Source organism: Lonchura striata, chromosome 5 (assembly GCF_050655825.1).
Source record: "Lonchura striata isolate lonStrDom1 chromosome 5, ASM5065582v1, whole genome shotgun sequence".
In the NCBI taxonomy this organism is placed as follows: Eukaryota; Metazoa; Chordata; class Aves; order Passeriformes; family Estrildidae; genus Lonchura; species Lonchura striata.
This window is the reverse complement of record NC_140707.1, coordinates 17,142,607-17,167,061: the sequence shown is the minus strand read 5'-3', so window position 1 is coordinate 17,167,061 and position 24,455 is coordinate 17,142,607. Positions and strand designations below refer to the sequence as shown.

At 39.9% G+C, this 24,455-nt stretch overlaps 1 protein-coding gene across 14 annotated transcripts in view; it reads right to left on the bottom strand.

The window, feature by feature from the left end:
- The window catches only part of NAV2 (neuron navigator 2), a 381,846-nt gene that overhangs the window by 112,416 nt on the left and 244,975 nt on the right, over positions 1 to 24,455 (bottom strand). For 8 of the 14 annotated variants that reach the window (XM_085579845.1, XM_085579846.1, XM_085579848.1 and 5 more), the window contains 4 exons: positions 22,756 to 22,828; positions 17,571 to 17,802; positions 15,970 to 16,038; positions 11,808 to 11,965 (listed from right to left, as the gene is read on the bottom strand). In XM_085579845.1, the coding sequence (XP_085435971.1) occupies positions 11,808 to 11,965; positions 15,970 to 16,038; positions 17,571 to 17,802; positions 22,756 to 22,828 (532 nt within the window). Of the gene's footprint in view, positions 1 to 50; positions 1,075 to 11,807; positions 11,966 to 15,969; positions 16,039 to 17,570; positions 17,803 to 22,755; positions 22,829 to 24,455 lie in introns of those variants that run through there. The other 6 variants (XM_085579847.1, XM_085579853.1, XM_085579855.1 and 3 more) reach the window with 2 other exon arrangements.

Below are 24,455 nucleotides of genomic sequence, written 5' to 3'. Positions count from 1 at the left end.
TTTTCCCTTTAAGGGCAATTAAATTCCCTGTAACACAACACAAAAATTACCTTTACTCCATGACATTTTTCTTCCCTTCCATTATATCTACTTCTTCAGTCCCAGCGCTGTACACTGTGTTACTCCAGCAGCAGTTCCATGCATTCACAGAAACATGTTCCAGCTCTGAAAGCCTCACCAAAGCCTGGGGATCCGTCAGAAACTCAACTTCCACCTTCCTGTCAAGCTGCCTCCATCCACAAAGAGCTCCAGCACATGGAACAAGGGTTCTGCTGTTGGCTAGCTCACTTAGCCAAGACTCAGCATTTTTGCTGAGGTGAGGGAAAATAAAACTGGAGCACAGGCAGCCTCTTTTCTCATTGTCTCACCATAACCAACTAAGACATTTGAATTCCTAGTTGTTTTTGTTTAGCTACTGTAAAATACAAAATGCTGTTGACATGAATGCCTAAGAAAGGTTGGAGGGACTTCTGTTGACCATATATCAGTCAGATGATCATAAAAATAATGAAACCAAGTTTACTGTGCCATTCAAAACAAGTTGCACTCTCCATTTTATACTAGACAAATACCATTATTGTTCATTCTTCTCCATTTCCTCCTGCCTATTTGTACAATTTAATCCCCCAAGACTTCTCATAACAGACTTATTCAAAAGCATTAATGAATTCCAGGCAGGAAGCAGTTATAGAGTCTTTCATTAGACTTTACACTTAGCTGGAGTGGACAACATGTATAGTTAGCAGCCTTGCCTCTGACATCTCTCCTGCAGGTTGTATGAAACTGTGGCAAGCACATTTCTCTCCCTCTCAGGATTTTCATAGAGGTGCACAAAGAGACAGAAAGAGAAAACAATTTCTATTCCTGCTCCTTGTTTTTCAACCATGTGGAATGTGTTTGGAGAGTTGTTTACCTGCAGTGAGTGCTTGATTGGATTCTGGTGAGGATTGTTTGAGCCTGATGGCCAATCCAACCCACCTGGGGCTGGGCTCTCAGAGAGGGTCACGAGTTGTGTTAGTCAGAGAAAGTAGTATGTAGTTTTAGTATCCTCCTTTTATATAGTATATTAATGTATTATAGCTATAGTTATATATAGTTATAATAAAGAAATCATTCAGCCTTCTGAATTGAGTCAGACATCAGCATTTCTTCCCACTGGGTTTGCCTGCATTACAATATGAAATAGGCACTATGAAAATCAGCTGTCTGAGAATTGCAGCCAGGAAATATTGCCCATTTGTATCAAAACCAAATGACAGACACATAGTACAATTTATGGTGGGGTCTTCTTCCTTTCAGTCCTCTGCTGCCAGTGACAGATTCTTCAGGAATATTTGGTTCTGGAAGAGGAACAGGCAAAAGGCTCAGCAGAGCAGCCATAAATGGAAGGGCCTAGGGAGGCTGAAAGTGCTCCTACCCAAGGAGAAGGGGTTCCAACAGATGTGGTAGAAACATGCTGGCATTTGGGGGAGTCTAGGATGTAGCACCACTACTCCTTGCTTTCCCATGGTTTAATAGTGAACCTTTGTTTCCATGGCTGTTTTTCTAGCACACTGCACCCAGCAATAAATTTATGAGAAATTGTAAATATTTATTTTAAAAGGAAACATGTAGCACTGAAAAGGCCATGAAATGCTGGACCAGCTCTTCAGCTGGTATAAATTAATGTGGTTCCACCACCTCCAATGCAGCTATGCAGATGTACACTGGGCAAGAAGCTGCTTCTCAAGGTTAAATTTTACTTCAAAGCTCAGGATTTTTATCATCATGAGCTCTACTGTTAAGAACACATCACTGGCTAATATATTTAGGGTATTTTTTTCCCTGAAACTTTGTTTAAATATATTTTTGCCTCATTTTATGTATTTCTAAAGCTTATACCAACTATGTTCAAAGTCCTGAGGTCTGGTAAAGCTCCACTTCAGCCATGATTAAGCCATCAGCCAGGCTTTGTGTAGGTAGAAGAGGACATATTTTAAAATGCCAGATTCAGCCAGCTGAACAGTTGTAAAATTAAGCACAAATATGATTCACTGCATACTCATATCTTGTCCTATAAACATGCCATGCTGCTTGCTGTTTCCTGTCTTTAAGCTGTTTGATGGGCACACACCCAACATAAATATGTCACCAAGGATTTACTAAGATGAGCCAATCTTTCAAAAGCATGTTTGATTAGAAAAGTGAAAGGGTTCCAACAATACCCCAGGATACACATATATCTCAGCTGGCCAAAGATGAGTATTTTGTTTGACACTAATGACTTTTATAAGGGTCACCTTCTGACACCGCAGGAGCCTTATGTCTGGGGAATTTCTCAGCATTAATACATTTGGTAAATTGGAGAAATAAACTTGAGTCAGTAAGATTTCATTCACTGAGGTTGAACTGAAGAGGCGCATGCTGAGAAAGAAGGAACTGAATGCCTAAATTTCAAAGGTCAAACCATCAGCTGTGCAACTTCACTGCAGCAAAAGGAGTCCCAGCAGAATGCAGCTGTGCACTTCATAATGTGTCACTAAGGGAATACAAATGTCACTCAGAAATGCTTTAGGGGTATCACATATGGAATCAGAGGTTTGGAGACTCATAGGATAGAAGACAAAGAACTTAACTACTCTATGCTGTTCAGCAGTAAAATAGGCATCAGGTGGAGTGTTCTGTGTCCAGCTCCAGCACCCACCTAAAAGAGACTAACAGACTGGAAAGGGGCCAGTAGAGAACATCAAGACATAAAAGAGATTTATCACATTAAAGAGATTTATCACAAGGAACCTATAAGAAAAAGGGTGGAGTAGTAAAGATTGCTTAGTCTAGAAGAGAAAAGGCTGAAGGAGACATTATTAGCCTTCAAATACATGAAGACTCATATAAACAGGACAGAGATCAAGGAAGAGCAAAAATATGCCTTATTTTTAGCCACACAGAATAGTTTTATATGTATGCTTTTAATAGCTACTTTTAAGACCAAATGGATACTGGAAGGCATACAGTTCAGGAGATGGTCATGTCCCTGTCATGAGACATTTCAGAACAGACTTGTGAGCACCTGTCAGCTGGCTGAATCTGGCATTTTAAAATATGTCCTCTTCTACCTAGACAAAGCCTGGCTGATGGCTTAATCATAGCTGGAGATTTACCAGACCTCAGGACTTGGAACATAGTTGGTATAAGCTTTAGAAATACATAAAACAACAAAGAATTTTTTTCTACATAGATACAGTTGATTTTCCTTCAGAGCTGGAGCCCAGACTCCCCATGTTCTTTACAGATGCAATTCTACAAATATATAGTGTAAGCTGCAAACTTGTGAAAATTTCAAGCACAGTTCTTTAAACAGAGTTAAAGCCAGGAGCCACATCTGTACTTCTAAGTTATGACTGAACAAAAGAAAGTACCAGGTTCCTCAGCACATCATTCAGATTTCCTCACAGTCCTTCTTTCCTTCCTGTGTTTTTGGTTTTCTTCTTTCACCATCCAATTCATGATTACTGTACTATATTCGAGGCAAAATAAATCACCCTGGGCATTTGGTAAATACCTTCAATGTATATTGTATTTATAAAACTGGATAGGGTTACTCCAGCATCTGCTTTTGGTAATGCACACAGCAGAACAACAGAAATCACCCATTACTCTGGTAATGGATTTAATGAGATAAATTCTGTAAATTTATTTTACATCTGTCAGACTTATAGGGAAAACCCTTGGCCAATAAAACCAAAGCATCTCTTGAATGTCAGCACAGAGGAGCACAAAGGCAGCACCCTAAGCACTCAGCAGAAAATTATGTTTGCTTCATGTCTGACCTAAATGAATTACAGGAACATTTTTACAGGGTGGGATCACTGAAATTTAAGTAATTATCGTATTTTCACACTATTGAGACAATCACATTTATTTCCCAGTGAAAATCTGAAAGTGTGGGCAAACTGGTTTTATATTTTATGGACTTATGCCTCTTTAAAATATAAAATCTTTTCTCCTTTTGCAATCCTTGCAATCTTAGTGAATTTTGCAGTGTTACCAAGTCATCATTTCAGAAGCAAATTTAAGATTCATTCAACATTAGATTCATTTCTTAAGAAATTATTGAATCCATTTCTAAAGAAAGATAAACCTAAAAATAATGCTACCCCCAAGATGGATATAGAACAAGAGTGAAAGCAACTGATTCAAAAAGTCAAAGGGAATTTTTTCTAAGCCTATAAGAACATAATTTCCAGTCATGAAGAAAGACATAGCTATTCCAAATTTTAAATAAATAAATAAATAAATAAAATTCAACTTACTGCTATCTGTTGGCACAAGCCAACTGTTTCATTCTGCAAAATCACTTCCCATCTTTCTGACATCCATATACTATTCATTCATAAGCAAAGGGATCTTTCAGGAACTCTACCTAGTTTTGCTAGTCTCAAGTGAATTGTTGAGTGAATTGTTTCCAAAACTTTCCTCACTCCACCTGCCCCCCAGCCTTCCCAGCAGCCTGGCAGAGCTGGGCCCAGCACCAATCCCCTGGCACAGCTGAAATCAGGTCCAGTGATGAGCTGGTAGGTGCTACCAAAAGGGTCAATGCCTTTTCAGGAACAACTTTAGTGCAAGAGAGTCCTCTGCTGGAAATCCTCAGCCTACAGAGGACATAGGTTGAGACACCAGGCTTAACATTTCACATTTATAACCTGTCTGTGTGCCACTGCATCCTGCAGTGACTCACTCAGCAGGGAGCACAAACTTTGGAAAATTAACTTTGGGGTTTTGTATGGACTCTCCCTTCTACAAGACACCAAGCACCTGAACACTTCAGCACGAGCCAGTCTTTGATTAGTAAAAGAGGTAATTCAAAATATTAGACTTATTGTAACAACATTTATGTAATAAGAGAATCACAGGGTAGTGGCTGGGTTGGAGGGGACCTGAAAGATCACCCAGTCCCACCTCCTGCCATGGGCAGGGATACCTTCCCCTATCCCATTTTACTGCAGGCCCCCTTTAGACTGGCACTTCCAGGGATAGGGCAGCCACAGGAAAACCCATGCCAGTGCCTCACCACCCTCCAGTAAAAAAATTCTTCCTAATATCTAATCTAAACTTTCCCTCTGTGGGTTCCAAGTCATTCCCCCACCTCCTGTCACAAGCTGCCCCTGTCACACAGCCTGTTGTAAAAAGAGGCTGTTCAGCCATCCCAGTGACCTGCTGCCAGCACTAGGTCAGCTGGCTCCGTGCCACGGGAACTGCATCCAACATCCCAGCTCCCTGCTGCAGCCATCCTGATAACCATCCCTGCACCTGAAGCCATAAAAAGCCTTCTCTTTCCCATTCAGGCTGAATGCTTCTAGAAATGGGCAGAAAAAACATTTAAATGCCCTAAGACAAACTCTATCGTGCTTTTTAAGTCTCAGAGCCCTTTTTCCATCACTTTTACTGGGTTTTGTAGTTCTTATACTATAACTGGGCACAAAGGCAAAAGCCAGGGTTTTGTCTCTCTTTATAATTATTAATTTATTTGGAGTGGAAAAACTGCAGGAGATTAAACAGAACGTTTCCAGCAAGGAAGTTTGTGCAATGCCACTTGATTATCCTTTACTCGGTACAGGAGCCAAAACCAATCATTCAGAACATCTAATACTTCATCTCATTTTACATAAAGTTATACAAGAAGACTTGTCCTCCATTTTAATGTGCTTGAATGAAAGATTTTTCATTCAGGTAAACTTTGCAGATCATCTATGTTGATTGTAAAGACAAAAGGGCTCAGTAACTTTTCAGCCAAAACTGGAATCTCTGTCTGAACACCAGCTCTGGGTAAATATTAAATTTTGACTCAGTATGTCTGATTTAATCTCTTCCAATGGCTAAACACACTCATTCTTAAAATTCCTATCCAATTTGTGGTCTTAATTGGGCTAATATCAAATTCCTGAGAAATGGATACCCACTCACTATCTGTTGAGATAAGAAAGAATTGTTATTACTACGAATGTCACTGCAGGTGTCTTGTAGGTAAAAAGGGAACCTTTTTTTTAAACCTTTTTTTAACCTTTCTTTTAGACAAAGAGCATAAATTAACCCTTTAAGTACCAAACAGCAGAAGAGATTTTCCAAAGCTCTATTTATGCAAAGCTTTTTCTAGTTTATCAGCATCCCTCTGTTTCAAAGCCCATTTAAATACTACTGAGTATCTTAGCCTTCAAGAAATTGCCCACAAGAACTCTGAGCTTTGATCTCCTTATGCACATTTCTTGCCTTGCTCCACATGAAGATGAGAGTTTTTCCCCTCAGTTGCTAAAGTAGCCTTTTTAAATTGAATCTGAGTGTTTGACATAATCCAAATCTGCCATTTTAAATTACTTTAAGTAATACAAGGTTAGCAATTACCTAACAATGCTCAGTATCACACAGAACCAAATCGTGGGATGGTATTGTCACAGCTTCCCATATCCTACATCTTGTCATGCATTTTTATATCAATACAGGATTGAATAATAAACATTTTTTTATCATCAGGAGTAGAAATCCCAATGCTTCATTTCCAGATTTGGGATTTTCCACTCTTTCACAAGAGAGCATTTAGAGAAATAAATTCGTATTTCCTAATTCAGTTGACATGAAGACACTGATTTAACTCTGAAGAGCCTTTCCTGCTAAAGATCTGCCATGGCCCCTTGAACTGTGCCTTTGAACTTGGTGCCCTGCCCCCTTGAACCTGATAAATATAACCTGCCTACACACATTTTTAGCACACATGTGGCATGTGTAACCATACACCACTTTGCTCACTGGAGTGGGGGTGACATTTCCTTGCTAACATTTCACGGATGGCAGTCAGTCCTATTTTGATGACACCAAGTTAAAAAGTCAAGAGGAAAGAAATTCCTTAACTGCCCTTCAATTGCCTTAGTAACTCTTCCTATTTCAGTAGTTTACATTAAGAAAAAATTTAAAAGTAATAATATTTATAGGCATCAAAATGTGATGACAGCCTAGGTGACAAGAACCTCTGGAGATATTCCTTCCAAACTTCACCTGCTTGCAGGAGATGGGGATAGCCTGGGTAACCTGAGATGAGGTTATCCAGGGCCCTGGCAAGGCAAGTCCTAAATACTTCCAAGCAAGTGAAACCCGACTCCTTCTCTGGACAAACTTCTCCAACGTTTCATTCTTCTCACAGGGAAGAATTTTATTTCTATTTCCAGACTTTGTGATTTCCCCTAAAGGAATGTGTGCTCCTTGAACTGTCATCACACACATAGTGACTACCCTTTACATATTAAAAGAGTTATTAAATACACAGTGTTCCACATTAAAAAGGTTTACCCAAAACACAAAAAAAAAAAAAAAAAAAAAAAAAAACCCAAAACCAAAATATAAACCAAACCCAAAATATAAATAAAATAAAATATGCGGGAGAGGAAGACACACTCTTCTTATCTCCTGCCCCTATGGACACTGCTATTAAAACAGTTATTTATTTCACCTCACTGTCTGAATCTGTAGGCATGTATTCTTGGGTTTTTTCCTTTTTCCTCATACTATCTAAGAGAAACTTGACATCAACCTACCTTTTTCTGAGTAATAAACATTTCCTTTGATCTCAAGCAGAAATGGGCAAAGTCTGGTAACACCTTTTTTTTTTTCCTACTGATATTTTACTTAACATTCAATGCACAGGAAAAGTGTATTTTTTCCCAGAGATATCTACTGCCCTCTGTAGGATTATTTTACATAAAATATTAGGAACAAAGTAGAAGAAAACATTAAAAAAAAACCCACATAAGCCTGTCACAGTACTGTATCACATCATCAACATGGTGGAGGTGGCTTATTAAGTTGATGTCTCTTACAGCTTCATAACTTCATTGATTTTATAGATTTGGCACAAGGAATAAGAAGAATATTCCCAGCCAACACCATCAGACTTTTGAGACTGCAAAGTGCAAACGGGGTGCCTGAAGAACAGTGAAGACAGCGGGTATATGAGGGTGTTCAGAGCAAGTAAAAAACATTTTGCAGAACTGCTTGCAGAGCATGTCTCAAGAGACTCTGCACTGTGTGCAAGCAAAACACTGCCATGAACTCCAGAGAAAAATTGCTGTGGCAAAGTCTTTACTGAAGTTGCAGGTTCCAATATATTTGTTTCCTTCTTGATACTACCTAGGACACAGTTTTATCATTGCCATGGATAAAAAGCAGATTAATGTATTTTAAATTGCATATGCAAATGAAATTAAAGGACAGGGAAGCAAAACAAAGCTATTCCCACATAAGCATGGGCTAAGTTATTCTGACAATTCAGAAGAGAACTGGCTCCAGTTGTATGAAGGGATTAGGATGACATTAAAAAAAAACTCAAAACCCACAAGCCTAAGTGCTCAATTCCCCACAAAACAAAAATGCAATTAAGACTTCAATGGCATTTTTCTTTTAAAAAAGCCTGCAACCAGGCTTAAAAATACCCTGTCTGGAATGTAACTGCAATTATAATTGGCTAATTACTGTGACAATAAATAAAAAACCTACATATTTAGGCCATATACATGGCTAAATGTATATGTACTACGTGTATACTACTACTACATGTAGTACATGTAGTATACATGTACTATACTACATGTATATGTAGTATACATATACATGTAGTATAATACATATATACTACATATATGTATGTACATATATACATATATATGTGGTATACATATATACTACATATATATGTATATACATATATATCTATAGGTATATACATATACATATATTCCCCATGCACTACAGCCATGTTATCATTTTATAACATGAGGAATGGGGGTCCTGAAATCCTTGTGAGTTCAGGTAAATTCCCTATAAAAGAGGAATTTTGCATATGAACTGAGGTTTGAACTCCAAAAAGCAAGTTAAAGCTATCAGGCCCTAACCTCAAAGAAGGTGCCCATAGGCCTGAACTACGTGTCTGAGTGGTCCTTACTAGAGGACACTTACCTCTTCTCTATATATTGAAAGTGGTGTCAGACAGCAAGTGGGGACTGAGAAAAAAAATGCTGAGGACACACGGTGAGATGTGGGGAAGAGAAGATTTGCATCTCTTTACACATTCCTTTGCTAAGAGCATGTGTGCACCTCACATCAAACATGTGCATCCATCCAAGAACCTCTTAATTTTCTCCAGTGGTGCAATCATTTTTGATATTACACAAATCCTTTCCTCAAGTTTTCTAAAAAATCAGTCATCTCATCAATAACTGATTTATAGACTCTTTTGAAAAATCCAGGTTATTTATTTTCCAGTACTTGGCTGTTCTTCCATGCTCCATTTGCTGTCCCTTTCCTTTCTGATGCATTCTGTTTCAATTAATGCACTTTCATCACCACAAGCACAGACCACTGACTATCAACACAATTTGCATTTGGAGGGAAAGGCCACAGATTATTAAAAGATAAAAATTACAACCTACTTTTTGTAAGAAATGGTTCAAACATTCGAACACTGAAGGCCACCTTCTATCACAAAGTGACCAATCATGCCAAAAGAGGCTGATTTTTATTTCTCCATTTCCTGCCTCAAAACCACAACATCTCCCTACTGGGTAGAGAGGTGAAAATTTACCAAGCCTGGCACACAGCACAGTCATGTAAGTCTCATTTTCTTAAGCAAAATACAGGATATGGGTCAGAAAACCTGAACTGTCTTAGCACTTTGACAATAAACTTTGCCTGGCAATGTTACAATTAACTTCACAATAAGCCAAAAATTTGTCAGACCAATTGCTTTTGTTTCTCATGGATGCAGACCAACTTTGTGTCATGATTATACTTTTAAGAAAAATTCAAGTTCAACTTTACATAAGTCTCTTTTTTTTTTTTCCAGACCATAATTTATGACTGGAATTTTTGACCAGAGCAAAATTCTGAGTACTTAATGCAACTTATGTAGCTTGTCAACCTAAGAGCCAGCCTTGTTTCCTTTAGTCATTTGTAATATTTGTAGGAAGCAGTTCATCTCATGTGCTTCTTCAGCAACCAGTTCATCTTTCTCAGGAGATGAATTACAGTGAGGAATGAGGGTTGCCAGAACTGTCTAAAAGCAGTTGATATTTAAGTTAGTTGACAAATTATTGTTATTTCTCTGTATGCATAAGGACTTCTTTCTTTCTTTGTTCTTTTTAGAAGACTAAAACCAGTACTTTCCTTATTTAGTCATCTTGGTTAACTGAGAAAACAGCTAAAATAGATGGAAGTCCTCTCCTCCATGCAGCATAACATCACACATCCCATATGGGGTAAGGATCATTTCCCAACCAACCCATGCTGCAGGACAAAACCAATCCCACTCCACCTCTCCCCAGTCCAGCGCTTATGGAACATGAGCAGAAGACTGTTCACAAGAAGGACAAAGAAAGAGACTGGGGAGATATTACCAAGGAAAACAAGGTTTCTGCTGCTCAGACTAAAACCTTTTAGCTCGTTCTTTGAACTGAAAGCCAAACCTAATTCAGATTTAGAGACAACTCCTACATGCTGATGTTACAGTTAAATCATTACTGTGCCTTTTAAAGATTACACATGGATTTACCAAGGTAGAATAATGCTAAATTATTAGCTTATTATGCTAATACATTAATCTGTAATATAATTATATTAGACAGAGCTGAATTTTATTTTTCTTTTATACAAAATATGATCAGGGTGTTTCAGAATGTCCCTGGAGAATGCTGAGGGTCCTCCGCTGCCACCATAACTTTTCTGGGGTAACATTCCAAAACCTACTGACAAGGCAGTCCTAGGACAACAATTTGCAGAGAAGGAAGAGCAGAATTTCCTGGAAAGGACCAAGCATAAGAACTAGAGAGAAGCTGACCCAGACCAGTGCTTTTCCCTGGAGGAAAATGCTCATTACAGTTATCAGAAGCTCTGCAGGGCCAGCGAGGAGACGTGAGCCTGAAGGCTGCCACTGTCAGGTCGGTGCAAGGAGCCTGTGCTGAGGCCCAGTGCTGGCCCCTCTTAGGCAGCACAAGGACTTTGGGAATGTGGGAATTGCTGCCAGCCCGTGCCAGCAATGTGCCCATGCCAGGCTGGAGAGATGTGCTGGCTTCTCAGCAGCCACAGCCCCTCAGCCCTGCTCCCAGCCACAAACTGAGGCTAATGAGGGCTGTCAGACCCCTGCATCAGTGAATGGACACAAAGTCAGGAAATGTCATTCAGGAAAGCTCTGCTTCACACACAGCATGGCTCTGAGTGTTCCTGATGCGCTGCCACAGGCATCAGTTCACTGCAACATTTATAAAACATACACATTTTATAAAGCATAACACGTTCCTGCCTTCACACACAACATAAGATGATTCCTGAAAACAGATTGGAATTGTGTAATTTTGTCTCTTACAGGATAGTCCGTGATAGTGATGGAAATGAAAGCAAATGGTACTATTTATCATATAAATACTTAGCAGAAATCTTTAGTGGTCATTTTTCATTCTTGTCAAACTACTCATCAAAATGTCTTGTTTTATGATTAATTCATTCCCCCTTATCTGTGCTTGAAGCAAAATGAAAAAACATGGTACATCAGTGCCAGGACTTTTTAAAGTTATTTTTTGGATGTCCCTTCAGGCCAGCAAGTCACAACTTCAGATATATTAAAGGAGGACTATACTTATTTCAAGAAGAGACAGCTGGCTTTTGGATTATAGATGTCATGTTTACAACACACAACTTCCAGGCAGTCTTACAACTTCTGGAGATTAACAGAAAATCCGATTTCCTCCGAATGAAGCCGCTATGAAGAAAAATCCAAAAGATGACTTGCTTACCTTTGTCAGTGCTGCCTGTTGGGGTTGGAGGGAGAAGGCCAGGCTTGGATTTGTCATAGTTGTTAAAGCTCTGGCTGCGTCGGTTGTTGGCACTGATGGACCCACGAGCTTTGGCCTCGCTGCCTGCAGCGGACACCCTCATGGTGGGACCTGGAAGTCTGGTGGAAGAATTTACAGCATGTTTAAACATAGGTAAAAAAGCACTCTGGGCAAGAAGCTATGGGACACCATGCATAAGCTGAAAATATAAGGATCAACAGCACAAGGATAGGCTCATAAGGGTCTTTCTACTTCCGTAAGAACAAATCCTAGGGTGACATAATGGTGTTTGTATCTCCAATCGTGTGTTCTATTTATGTTTGATATTATGTTCTGTGCTTTCAGAACTGACTCTGAAAGTGAAGGTTTGTTTTGCCTTGTTATCAGCCAGTTCACCTCCCCCATGGTCTGCTGTCTAGAAAAGGCTGGTGCTGGCTGGCTTACTTTTACTTACTTGCTTACTTACTTGCTTGCTTGGCTTGCTTGCTTTGCTTGCTTCTGCTTTTGCCTTTGCTTCCTAGTTAATTTAGCTAAGCAGTCCAATTCTTTCCCTAAACTGTTTCTTTTCCTTTCCTCTTCCTGAATACCATCCAACCTGCTCCAGACTGGGATCTGGGAAACACCAAGGAACATGGGAAGCCTGCATTTTGTGATCTGCAGCAGCCATCCCCAGTACTGGAGAGCAATCCCCAGCATCCAGACCCGGGTGACCACCCCCAAAAAAGACTTTCTAAATTTGTTCATCTCTTCAAAATAGTGAAAGAGTTTTGTTGTCATCTAGTATTATTATTTTTTTTTTTAGTGCTAGAGAGTGCTTTATTCATTGAATAACTAAGTTATTTTCCACTTCTCTCAAAGAAAATTTTTTCCCGAACCAAGTAAGTAGAGAAGGACCGTAGGAGTTTGTTTTCTAGAAGTTCCTCCCAAAAAGTTTTCATCAAATTTACCCTAAACTAAAACATCTTAGATGAAAAGTGTATGTCAAACAAGCTGCAGTCTATAGGAAAATGTGCAGGACCCTGGAACCAGGGTAGAAATTATGTTTGGCTCTAGATAAGAAGGCTGAAGGATAGCTTTGATAAAACTATACTATATTACATTAATATACTATTTAAAGAGATACTATACTATTTTACATACTTCTTATTTACCTATCTAACTAACAAACTCATGACTCTCTGCTAAGAGTCCAAGACACAGCTGGATCTGATTGGTCATTGCTCAAATAACTTTTACTGGAATCTAATTAAGCAATTACTTTAGATAAACAATCTCTATACATTCTACATGGGGGAAACAAAGGAACAGAGATAAAGATCGATAAAGATTGTTTTCTTCTCTCTGTGTTTCTCTAAGAAATTCTGAGAGACAGAATTATGTCTCTCTGTCTAGAGAATGTGAATGTCACAGCAGTCTGAATTGTTTTATACCAGAAAAAAAGCCCTGAGACAAAATTAGCAGTCACCTGCCATAAGTCTGGTGAATCAGAAATAGTTGCAGGTAAATTCAGGGGAGCAATACCAGTGGCAAAAGTTTAGGACTAAGTGAGGCATTTCTGTTCTTAGACCGGATTGCTGGCCACATAAAGGTTACCCTTATTTCAGAAATAACCATGAGCTGGAACTTGGTGGCATTTTCCCTTCTAGAGAAGCACATCACATCTCTGCCCTGACAGCAGCCAAGCCCAGAAGACTTTAACCTGATTTAATTATTTGAGCCTATACAAATCACACAAAGCTTCAGTACCGTCTCCTAGAGTAACCACATTAGCAGTGAGCTGGTGTTAGCCTCTGGTTTAAACTGGGCATCTGCCTCTTCCAACATTTGCTTACCATAACCTGTACTTACCAGATTTAGCTGTTTAACTGGGAAAAAAATGTAGTTATTCTGGAGTAAGTAAACAAACTTTTATGCTTTTCAGGCAAAAAGGAAGGTTGAAGACTTCTCTAAAAAGCCACAGAATCAGGAAAGCCACTGGCATCACATCTCAGAACGCTTCAAAGCCAACATTCACACACAGAATCTTTTTAAAGCTTCTTCATGTAAAACACAAAAATCTATTCAAATAACTTGTGTCAATAATAAAGTAAAAGGAAGAACTCCCAGTTGTCAGAGAGTGGGGATGCAACTGACCAAATCACCATTGTGCCTCTGAGAGAAGGAAGAGAAGCCAGGAAGGAACCTGGCAGGGCTTCCTAAATAAACTGATTTAACCAGGACCAGTGAAGAAATAGAAAATAGGGAAAGAAACATGGAGAAAAAGCCAAAATGTCAGCAGCTGCATGCACATGCTTTCAAAGCTCAAAAGAGTCTAAGACATGAGGGCACCATTCAAATACAAACCCAAAAATTAATTTACAAGCTCAAACCACCACAGCACAGCACATCATGGTTCTGAGGTTGACTTTTAGACCAGTCTCTCAAATTATTCAGCTTTTTCCAGTACTGGGGGGTGCTAAAAAGTTGTCCATACTCATCAGTGCAGCAAAGGGTCCAAGACAAAACCCCAGAGGAGCTTCATCCACTGCAGAGGAGACCACAGGGGAAGAAGCTAAGGACAACCAGTGACAAATAGAACTTTTTGAAAAAGTTGCCAAGACAAGGAAGTTCATGAAAAGTTTTTTTTGTTTGTTTGACAGGAAATCAGCTAGGTTTTCTACAAGGTACCTCAGCAAAGGTACCAACGCTGCCACCTGGTTTTGAAATACTGAGTATGGGGCACCCACCCCAGGATGGCTACAGGGGCCCCAGTATGGGAGGGAAGTTTTGCAGCAGCAGGGAAGGGACAATCTTCCTGTAGTGATGGATAAGAAAAGGCTCCCCACACATATCCACACAGGTTTTGCAAAGCTGTCACATTTTAAAATAAACAAAGCTCCTCAAACCATGTGACCACTTAAGAAGTGACAAGTTTTCCATCTGAGTCAGTATTGTCACTGCCAATAAAAACACACTGAGAATAAAAAACCTACATGCCAAAAGCACTTTTGAAGACAGCCTTACTCTTATACTTTTTTTGTCCTCCACTGTAGTTTAACTAACTGGTTTTAAGCCCCTGCTTTTGGTATTAGGTCAAGATACTTCACAGTGGTGTCTGTGAAATCTAAGGAAAAAATCAGGTTCAGGGAGACACTTCTGGGTTCTTGCTGTTTAGAGAGAAGGTACTGAGCTTGGAGAACACACTCTTTTACTACTCTTCAGCACCTCTGTTAAGCAAATATGAGCTGTCAAGCCATAATTAAGATAAAGGAAGAACATGAAAAGGAAATGTGGAACTTTTAACAGTGATTATTCTGCAGAGATTCACTGTTGGCATACAAGAAATAAGATGTGGGAAATAAATCTAAATTATACAGCAGAAAAAACAATCTATACAAACTGAATAAAGACCATAAGTTATAGCTCACAAGCTCAGCAAAAATTGTATGGTATAATTTCCCAGTGTACAACTACATTGCAGTCAAACATTTAAATATAATAGTAAAACAGCAAGATTATTACACAGATTAATAACCACAGCAACCCTTAGGATCACTGAGGTGAGATGGACAGATGAGCTGGCATGCAAGCCATGCTGGGGTGCAGGGAGAAGGGACTGAAGTGCCTCTGCTTCACCTGCAGGGAGGTGACAGGTGCTGGGGTCAGAGCTCTGGGGACAGCAGGGACCCTGAGCAGCAAGTGCCACACTGGTGTCACCTCACAGCATGCAGGTGACACTCTCCTCACCAGCTGAGCCTGATGCAGCTCAGATGTGGGATGGAACTGGAAGATCTTCAAGGTCAATTCCAACCCAAAACATTCTATGATTTCAATAATGCAGGTCAAAATATAATTAATACAGTGAGGCAAGAACTCCCAGAACCATGTTTTGTTCTCAAAAGCAAAAGCTCCTAAGAACAAAAAAATCATATAATTTCCTTGAGGGCCAAAATGCATTCCACACCTCATTAAAAAAAAAAAAAAAAAAAATTGTGAAAAAAAATTAAACCCATCTAAAACTTTCCCATTTCAGCCATTTGCAAAGGCCTCGTTACAAACTGTTTTTGACAGGAACTCTAAACATGCACCCAGAAATATTGCAAAAGGATTATTCATGCTTTGCAGAAGATGAAGAAATGCTAACCTAGAAGACCTTTTCTGACCAAGAGTGAATTGGATGATTTTGCTTTGAGATGAGTCCCTGGGAGATGCACTGTGACAGGAAAGAAAAAGCGGAAGAGAACATTGAACAAATACAACTTTTTTTTTTGTTTTTTGTTTGTGTTTTTTTTTTTAAGCCACTGAACTTAGTAAGTGGTTTTAGGGAAAAAAGTGGGGTTTTATGAATTTCACAAGAATACAAAGCTTCTTGCCCAAATATGACTTCAGGTCAAAACCACTACAGTCTGAAATTAATTTTTACAGAGTAATGAACATGCAAATCTGCATGCAACCCCCAACTCTATTCCTCTTTTCCTTCTTGCTCCTTTATTTTATATATTTTCTGTAGAGTCTGAGCAATTTCTCTTTACTTTAGTACACACTAAGAAAACATGACATTTAAAATCTTCAGGATATACATATTTTTCAATTACTTGAAACCCAGCCCAATCTACACAATGGACTGGAAACAGCAAAACAGTGTCCAGCATCTCTGCATGTTTGACAAAAAATTTGCAGAAATCTCTTCAAATATATATTTATTTTATGGTAATTATTTCCTGTTTATACATGCTGTAGGAACACTATGTTTTTCAACTATACAAAACTATTGTTTACACCCAAATGAGCATAATTTGTGAAGAAAGACATAAAAGCCAAACCCAAATAACCTCTGAGCAGTCCCATTTGGAAGGCTTCAGTTAAACTGTTTATATCCTTCAGAAGGCAGCACTTAAGCCAGCATTCACCACAAGGTCTGTAAACACCAGCAATCCTCAATAGGAGATTTGTAAGAACAAGAAGCCTTCATATTTTAGCAATTCTGCAAATATGATTTCTGCTTTTAATTCTCTTTCTTATCCCCACTAAACCCTCCCAGTTTTAGCAGTGCAATTGTCAGACCAGTAGAAAGTTGCACATGCATTTACTGTGGTACTGCCTCAGAACACTGCTTTTATTCCAACCTGGCCAGAGCACTTCTACTATTAAAGACATTCAAGGAACAAAACCCTTTTCTATTCATCTGTACTCTGATTTAGAAGTGCTAACAAACACCAGCAGTATTTTTTTTTTTTTGACCAAAAAGTCTAGATTTGATTTTGATTGCCACCAGGCGTTATGAGCTCTATTTCTTTTACCACTGTCAGAGTAACCCTCCCCCACACTGGAAGGTAACCCTTCCATTTCTTAGTGAGGACTGAAACTCTGGTAATCTGAGAACGGAAGTTGGTTTTCATATGCCTAAAATGCATGTTTTCTAAAGTGCATGCTTTGTGAGTAGAAGGAAGCAAAAGGAATAGTGAGAAAAACATCTTTTTACAATCCTGTGGTTACTTGGTCCAGCAGGGATGTTACACCCATTGGGCTGCAGATTTCCAGCACTGAAAAGATATTTAAACACACATGTTTTGATTTCCAAAGGCTTGAAGTCAATTGCTACCCAGCATTCCATTCCCAAGACACTTTATTCTAGAGCAGAACTAAAGAAAGGAGTTTCTTTGGCTTTTTAAGACCTGCAATGAAAAGCAAAAAAGAGAGAGATAAATAATGAAAAATACTCCAACTTTAAGGAGATTTCCCCACCTGGACTGCATTTCTGGTTGTGCTTTGAACTGATGCTGCACAGGTTGTGCGGGCTGTTGGCACGGAGTGTGGAGCGGAGCTGGCACCTGCTGCTGGGGGATGCCCAGCTGGCACTGGGATGGAGGCCCTGCTTGCTGGGCTGGATGGTGCTGGGGCTGCTGCTGCTGCTGCTTGTACCTAGACAGGCTGAAGAACAGGCCCAGGATGGCCTTTAGATTCCCATTCCTGATCTCTGCAAGGCAAAGAGGAGAAGTCACTCGTCAGCCAGCAGTGGGTGCCTTCTCTCCGAAAGCGCAGCGAGGCAGCCACTGCACGCCCAGAACACTGTCTGAACTCAGCTCCTTTGGGATATCCTTCAGGAGAAATTGCTTTCTGCACATCTAATTGGCATTACACTTGACTGCCAGTGAGCACCAACAAGAAATAAATAACTAATCTCTCCCCTGCAGCGACTGAGCAATATCTCACATTTCCTTTGCAGTCTGTGTTAATGCCAGTGTGCTTAAAAAGCAAGTCCCTTTAAATACTTCCTTTAAACTAACATAGCGAAAAACCCCAAAACAGAACCCCCAAAACAACAATTGTATTAAGGACAGCATGCTGTAAATGATTTCTCAGTCCTAAATCATGCACAAGGAGGAAATTCCTCCATTCGGACACATATATTTAGAATATCAGAATAATTGCTTCCACTAAGAAAATTTTATGCCAGTTTTGCTCTAGAAAAACTATGGTTATTGAGTGACATAGCTGTATTCAAATATAATTACCATCTTTGATACTATCACTGATAGGAGTGGGCACCCAATATACCTAAAGATAGCTTGACAGTAAATGTATAAGCTTTTCAATTCCTGAATGTCATCCTCTTCTATGCAATAACAAATGCAAAAATGTAAAAGCAAACAGAAATACAAAGATGAAAAGGTGTATCAGACCATGCACTTAACCACTGTATCATAGTTAAAATGCCAGAGGGCAAATTCTTCCTTGCAGACAACCTTAATGTGCTGTGACTTAATTATTTGGCATGTTTAATTTCCTAAATTAAAAAAGTGAATTTAAAAAGCTACATCAAACAGCTGAACTTCTGCCTGTGTTGTACAGATCACTTGAACTAAAAGCTGACTGTTGCCCTGTGAGAAAGCAAGAAGAAAAGGACATGTGGTAAGACAGTGGCCAAGCACAAAGGCCAGAACCAGAATTTTCATTTATTCCCAGTTCTGGCTGGAAGGTTGCTCTGCATCTGTGATGGGCCCCACTCCATCCTTTACTCCCTCTCCCAGCCACATTTCTGCTCACTTTGCTCATCTCTGCTCTAGAAACAAGCTCCTGCTCCTAATCCTAAGCACTTTACCCAGCAGATCTGAGGCTCAAGGTTTAAAACTGCTCTTTCCCGTTCTGTACCAGCTTCCAGCTTTGGTCTCCTTGTCTACCTGCACCTCAGTTTCCTTTCCCTTCCCAGCCAGTAATATAATTTACTTTCTTTCTGAAATTTGTTTCAACCCATGCCCACATCTTCAGAGAATATGAGCCCTTCTCTAAGTGGCCCTGTCATCACCCAGACCTAGTGGGGTGATAACCCAGGATATTCCTTTCCAGATATCCAGACCCAGGATATTCCTTTCCTCTCATACTTTGTGACTCAGTTTCCCCAGCCATTTTTTTCTTCCCTGCAGCCTGGCCCCTCCATCAGTGCCCTCTCCCACCACTCAAACACCTCAATCCTTGTTTAAAGGATTGTCATTCCCAGGACCCTTCAGCAGCCATTTTCAGTCTTCCTTTGTTTTCTGGGCCAATTTTAGTCTCTTCCTGAACAGTGGGGTCCCAATTAATCCTGCCAGTTTCCCAGCCCACTCCTGCTCCCATGCAGTGCCATGCACAAACCCAGCCTTCTCTCACTGCACCAGGCAGGTTCCTTCCCTAATCTGGAGGTTCTCTTCAATAATCTGTGTTTATCTTGGGAGGACTGGGATGGAAGTAGAATAGACACAAAATACAGAACAAAGTGAAAAGGATTTCCTTATCTCCAGCAAAGAACTCAACTTACTCATGGGATCTGTAAGGCAAGTAGCATCTAATCACAGGTCAAAGCATAACTAAACAGATCCAGAGGCACTGGGAAGCTTAACTGCACAAATACAGGTCAGAGATAAAAGAAATTACCATGGGCCTGCTTGTTTAAATTTAGCAAAGCTATATGCAGCTGGAAACTGATTTCTGTGTGAAGTGAGAGGCAATTATAACAATAACCCACCTACAACGTGTTGCTGCCTGTTTTCTGCTGCATTTATCAGAAGGGCAAGAGGCTTTTTGACCAAATAATCAAAAGAACAACATTTTTAATGAGTTTAAGCAGTCTCTTCCCCTCTGGATTTGGAAAAAAAAATTAAATCAGACTTTCAGTGGCACCTCTGTTTCTTTTATCTTAAAAACTAAGGTAATTCTGGCAGTTCTACCTTTCAATTCATACAAAAGGAGTATTTCAAAGACTACTTCAGCCTCACTGCACTCTGCACATCAGCAGAGTCTCAAATGCTTCCTGCTTCAAGTCCTCTCCAGCCCATGGTCAGCTCCAGAATCATATTGACTTAGATAAGGACAAGGATGTCACCCAGCCACTCTAATGTGGAGCCAAAAATTCCTGTCCTGGATACTGGAAACAAACTTGAAACTGGAAATTGGTTTTCATAGGAAACCCCACAAATCCACTCTTTGGAGATTTCCATCCTGGGATATTCCTGCTGGTGCTTGTTTCCCCTACATCAGTGCTGCAGGATGTGTTCAGCTGATCATTATCCAGCTCATCTCTAATCTAAAAGATGTGCAGCTGCTTATCTGTGATATCAGTTTGAGTTTCTACTGCACATTTATGTCCTCCAATATCTTCAATATCTTGAGAGCAAGGAGATATTGTGTGAAGGAGAGCAAGCTTCTCTGGGCAGCTGCAACTCCAGGAGTCTAAAACAAGTCTAAGGGCAAGGGTATAGAAAGATAGTTCAAAGAATGAACAATAAAAATTTGCAGCAATAAGTGAAAAGAGATCTCCAGCTCTCCATAGTTTTCTTCAGTAACTAGAAATGGAGATTTTAGATTTTTAAGAATCTTAGATAAGGGGATGCCTGTTTGCCTGCACGTTCCTGGGGAAGGGGAGCCTCTAGCACAGCCTGGTCATCATCAGTGATTGCAGATGCTCAGCATCTCTACTGCGTAAATCCATCAAAATAGACTCTGTGTCAGTGGCAAGCACATATCAAAGTAGGATTTTTCAACTCTGGAAGGATATACATGTGCAGTCCCAAATTATTTCAACATTTAGGAGTCATCAAAATTCCAGTTTTGAATCATTAACTTCTTTCCACTCTGAAGCTGCACTGTTGAAAAATACGTGCTCTTAACAAACCCAGGGGACTTCAGTGATTATTCCCATTTGGAAGCAATCACAACCTTTTCCTTCCTCCTATATGAGGATCTGCCAGTGAAGTAAATAAAGTTATTTGCAGTTGACCTAGCAGGTCTTGGCAATTTGCACAGAAACACTGGCTTGTTTGGTAACAACATTCCTCACTTTAAATGGTTCTTTGTTCCTCAACACAGTGCTGGAGCAACTAGAAAGAGAAATTCACTTTACTGTTGCATTCAAGTCTTTTAACTTATTTTATAAAAGTCTATTTATTCCCTCCCCATGTCTAGTTGTCACTTTCCTCCTTCAGTGTTAGTGGTGGAGCCAGTAAATGCACTCAGCTACATGCTGGCAGCAATGCACATTGCTGGTCCCTTCTTAGCTTCCACGTGATTTAATGCACTTAATTCCGAGGTAGTGTAAAAGAAAGGCAGAAATCCCAAAGCAGCAAAGCCAGGGGATAATGTGAGTCCTGCTGGGCCTGAGCTGGGATGTGGCCAGAGAGCTCTGGGCATTAATCATGCTGAGAGCAACACCACGCTGCCAGCTCTGTGCACCCAGGCAGCTTTCTCCTCACTGATCTGCTAGTTCACTCACATTTTACCTCCTAGCAAGACAGGTAAGTCATGTGAAATGCATTTTTACAATATTTCCGTGCTAAGGTCAAAATGTTGGCCTTTACAACCAACTCAGCTGCATTTTCTTTTTAATCATTTCCTTGCAAAGAAATTTCTGCCATTCGAAGTTTTAGCTCGTGATTTCTTGACATGAGAATCCTGATTACAGCTGAGCAACTGAGGCATATAATGCTGGCAGCACTCAGATAAAGCTTCTCTTTGGAGGAAAATATTTGTTATTGCTGTTCTAATCCAATGTAAGAATACACCTAAGATTCAGCCTCCTCTTCTGCTAGCTGTGGTGTGCTCAGGTTAGAACACTAAATATCTGCTATTTTGCTGCAGCCTCCTCCTCCAAACTAAGTTTGTGAAGAGACTCAGTCATCAAATGTAACTTTGAAGTCTCATCTGATGCCACACATTCAATTATTTGTTCTGCAAAACAGTGATGGAGATGTCATATCATGTATTCAGCTACTGAACCCAACTGCTTTTCCAGCATATTTAAATGAAAATACAAGTGAAAGCTGGTGCTGAGGATGACAGAAATCTGTTTGATCTCTTAATAAGATAATAGCTAAACAGCTTCTGAGCCAACAGGTACCACACATCCTGGCATAAAAGAAGTTTGGTTTCAGAAAATTCTGATGCTCTTCAAAGCAGAGTGATTAACTAGAGGTCAAAATGTTTTGGTTTGGTTCAAAACATTTGGATTTGATTGTTTTGTGCACTTGGAAACAGGAAAAAAATCTTTTAAAATGAGAAGCAAGCAGGATGGTTGTTCAGGTAAGAGAATAATTGAAGAAGAAGGAAATAAATTTTTCTCAGAAAAGGCAAACAACTGACAGCTGTTCACTTATATCTGTAAAATATACACTTATCAATGTGCAAATTATAGAATTGAGATAAGAAATTTCTGGTTTAAACTGAAAGTAGTAAAGAACTGACTGAATTCTAATTTGGACTCATTGATTACTTTTACAAGTCAGCTGTGTAGAAATTAGATACATTATTTTATCTACCTTCCACAATGAGATGGGGTAAAAAAGAAATAAAGATTGCTAGAAGTTTAACTTGACCTTATTAATCTTCCATTAGACTCCGTGTTCTAGTTGCAATCACAGGTAGTAATTCAGGTTCCTCATTTAACAACCAATGGACTCACCTTCTGCTGACAGCCCCTGGATGTTAATCCCCTTAGCAGCCAAGAAACTCAGGCATGCGTCTATGTTTTCAATCTGTTCAAGAACAAACAAAACAAACAGAAAAAAAGGAGACACAAAAAGAAAACGCATTGTAATAATTATTTACTTCTATCTACGGCCACTTGTAAATGCACTCAGTCTTTGCATCCCATTAAAAAATCTCTTTGCTCATGATGTGGAAACCACAGCATGAAAGCCTCTCAGTTACTGAGGTCCTAAATGGATTATTCCATTGATTATAAACTGACTGTTCCACGGGTCAGGGCTTTCTCTTGTTTGCATTTGCATGAGGCAGGTTAGCTCAAGCCCCCGTCTATTGTAAATGTAGGAGAACCCAATGTGAAGAAATGCTGATGTCTGACTCAATTCAGAAGGCTGAATTATTTCTTTATTATAACTATGCTAAAATACACTAATATACTATATAAAAGGAGGATACTAAAACTACTTTCTCTGACTCTTAACACAACTCGTGACCCTCTCTGAGAGCCCAGCCCCAGGTGGGTTGGATTGGCCATCAGGCTCAAACAATCCTCACCAGAATCCAACCAAGCACTCACCCCAGGTAAACAATTCTCCAAACACATTCCACATGGGAAAACAAGGAGCAGAAATATAAATTGTTTTCTCTTTTATTTCTCTCTGTGCACATCTATGAAATATCCTGAGAGGGAGAGAAATGTGCTTGCAACACCCATCACAACAGGTGATCGCTGCGTTTCTTACTAGAGGCTCAAGGATGCTCTGTGCCAGGATTCGTAACCTACAACAAGTGTAACAAACATGAAACCAAAAATAAACATGGAAGCCATTTGTTTGGGAAGGCAGATTGCCACTTGCTTGGAAGCTGACAGCTGGCAGAAGTTTCCAGCCACACTGGATTTTGGGTTTGAATACAAAAGCTGTAACTGGAAACCCCAGCGGAATGGGGAACGCGGTCCCGGGCGGCATTCCCCGCGAGTCACAGACACCAGGCCACTCGGGACACTCGCTCAGGGGCATGTCCTGCCCTCACAGAGGTGGGACAGTGGGAACAACCTTCCTGGGATAAATCCACTTCCACCAGGCAGGGACTTGTGCACAACAGCCCTGGCTGTCAGCTGCTCTACACAACTCTGCCGCTATACGCAGACTGGACTCAAACCCGAGCTAAGAAAGTGAACTCCAGACAGGCTGGACAAGTCAGGAATGTTTTCCATTTTATCTCAACATTACTGTAAAAATCTTGCAGCAGCCTCACACCTAATTTCCCATCAAGCTCCCACAGAAGCTCTGCTGTCATAAGCAGAAGATGCAGGGAGATGCCAGCCCCCTCCCCACACTAAAGCACTTCCATGCAAAGCCTAAGCTTGGACACCTCGAGGGGCTGCAAAGAACATTTTAGGAAATACCACGTTTTTTGTTTGGTTACACAAAAAACTCTTAGATGATACTGTTGAGCAATTCTTTTATTTAACCATGGTAATCAGCAAGTGATAAAACAGAGTCTTTGTGTTTGAACATCTCTCAAACATTAATTTATTAATTCCTGAAACATTGCAACCAAACACTGCATCCACCAAGTGGAAAAAGAAGGAGACAGACACCAAGCCCCACACTTGGGCTCATATAACTACCTTTAGTCTGTGAAGCATGGAGACATCAAAAGGAAACATGAAAA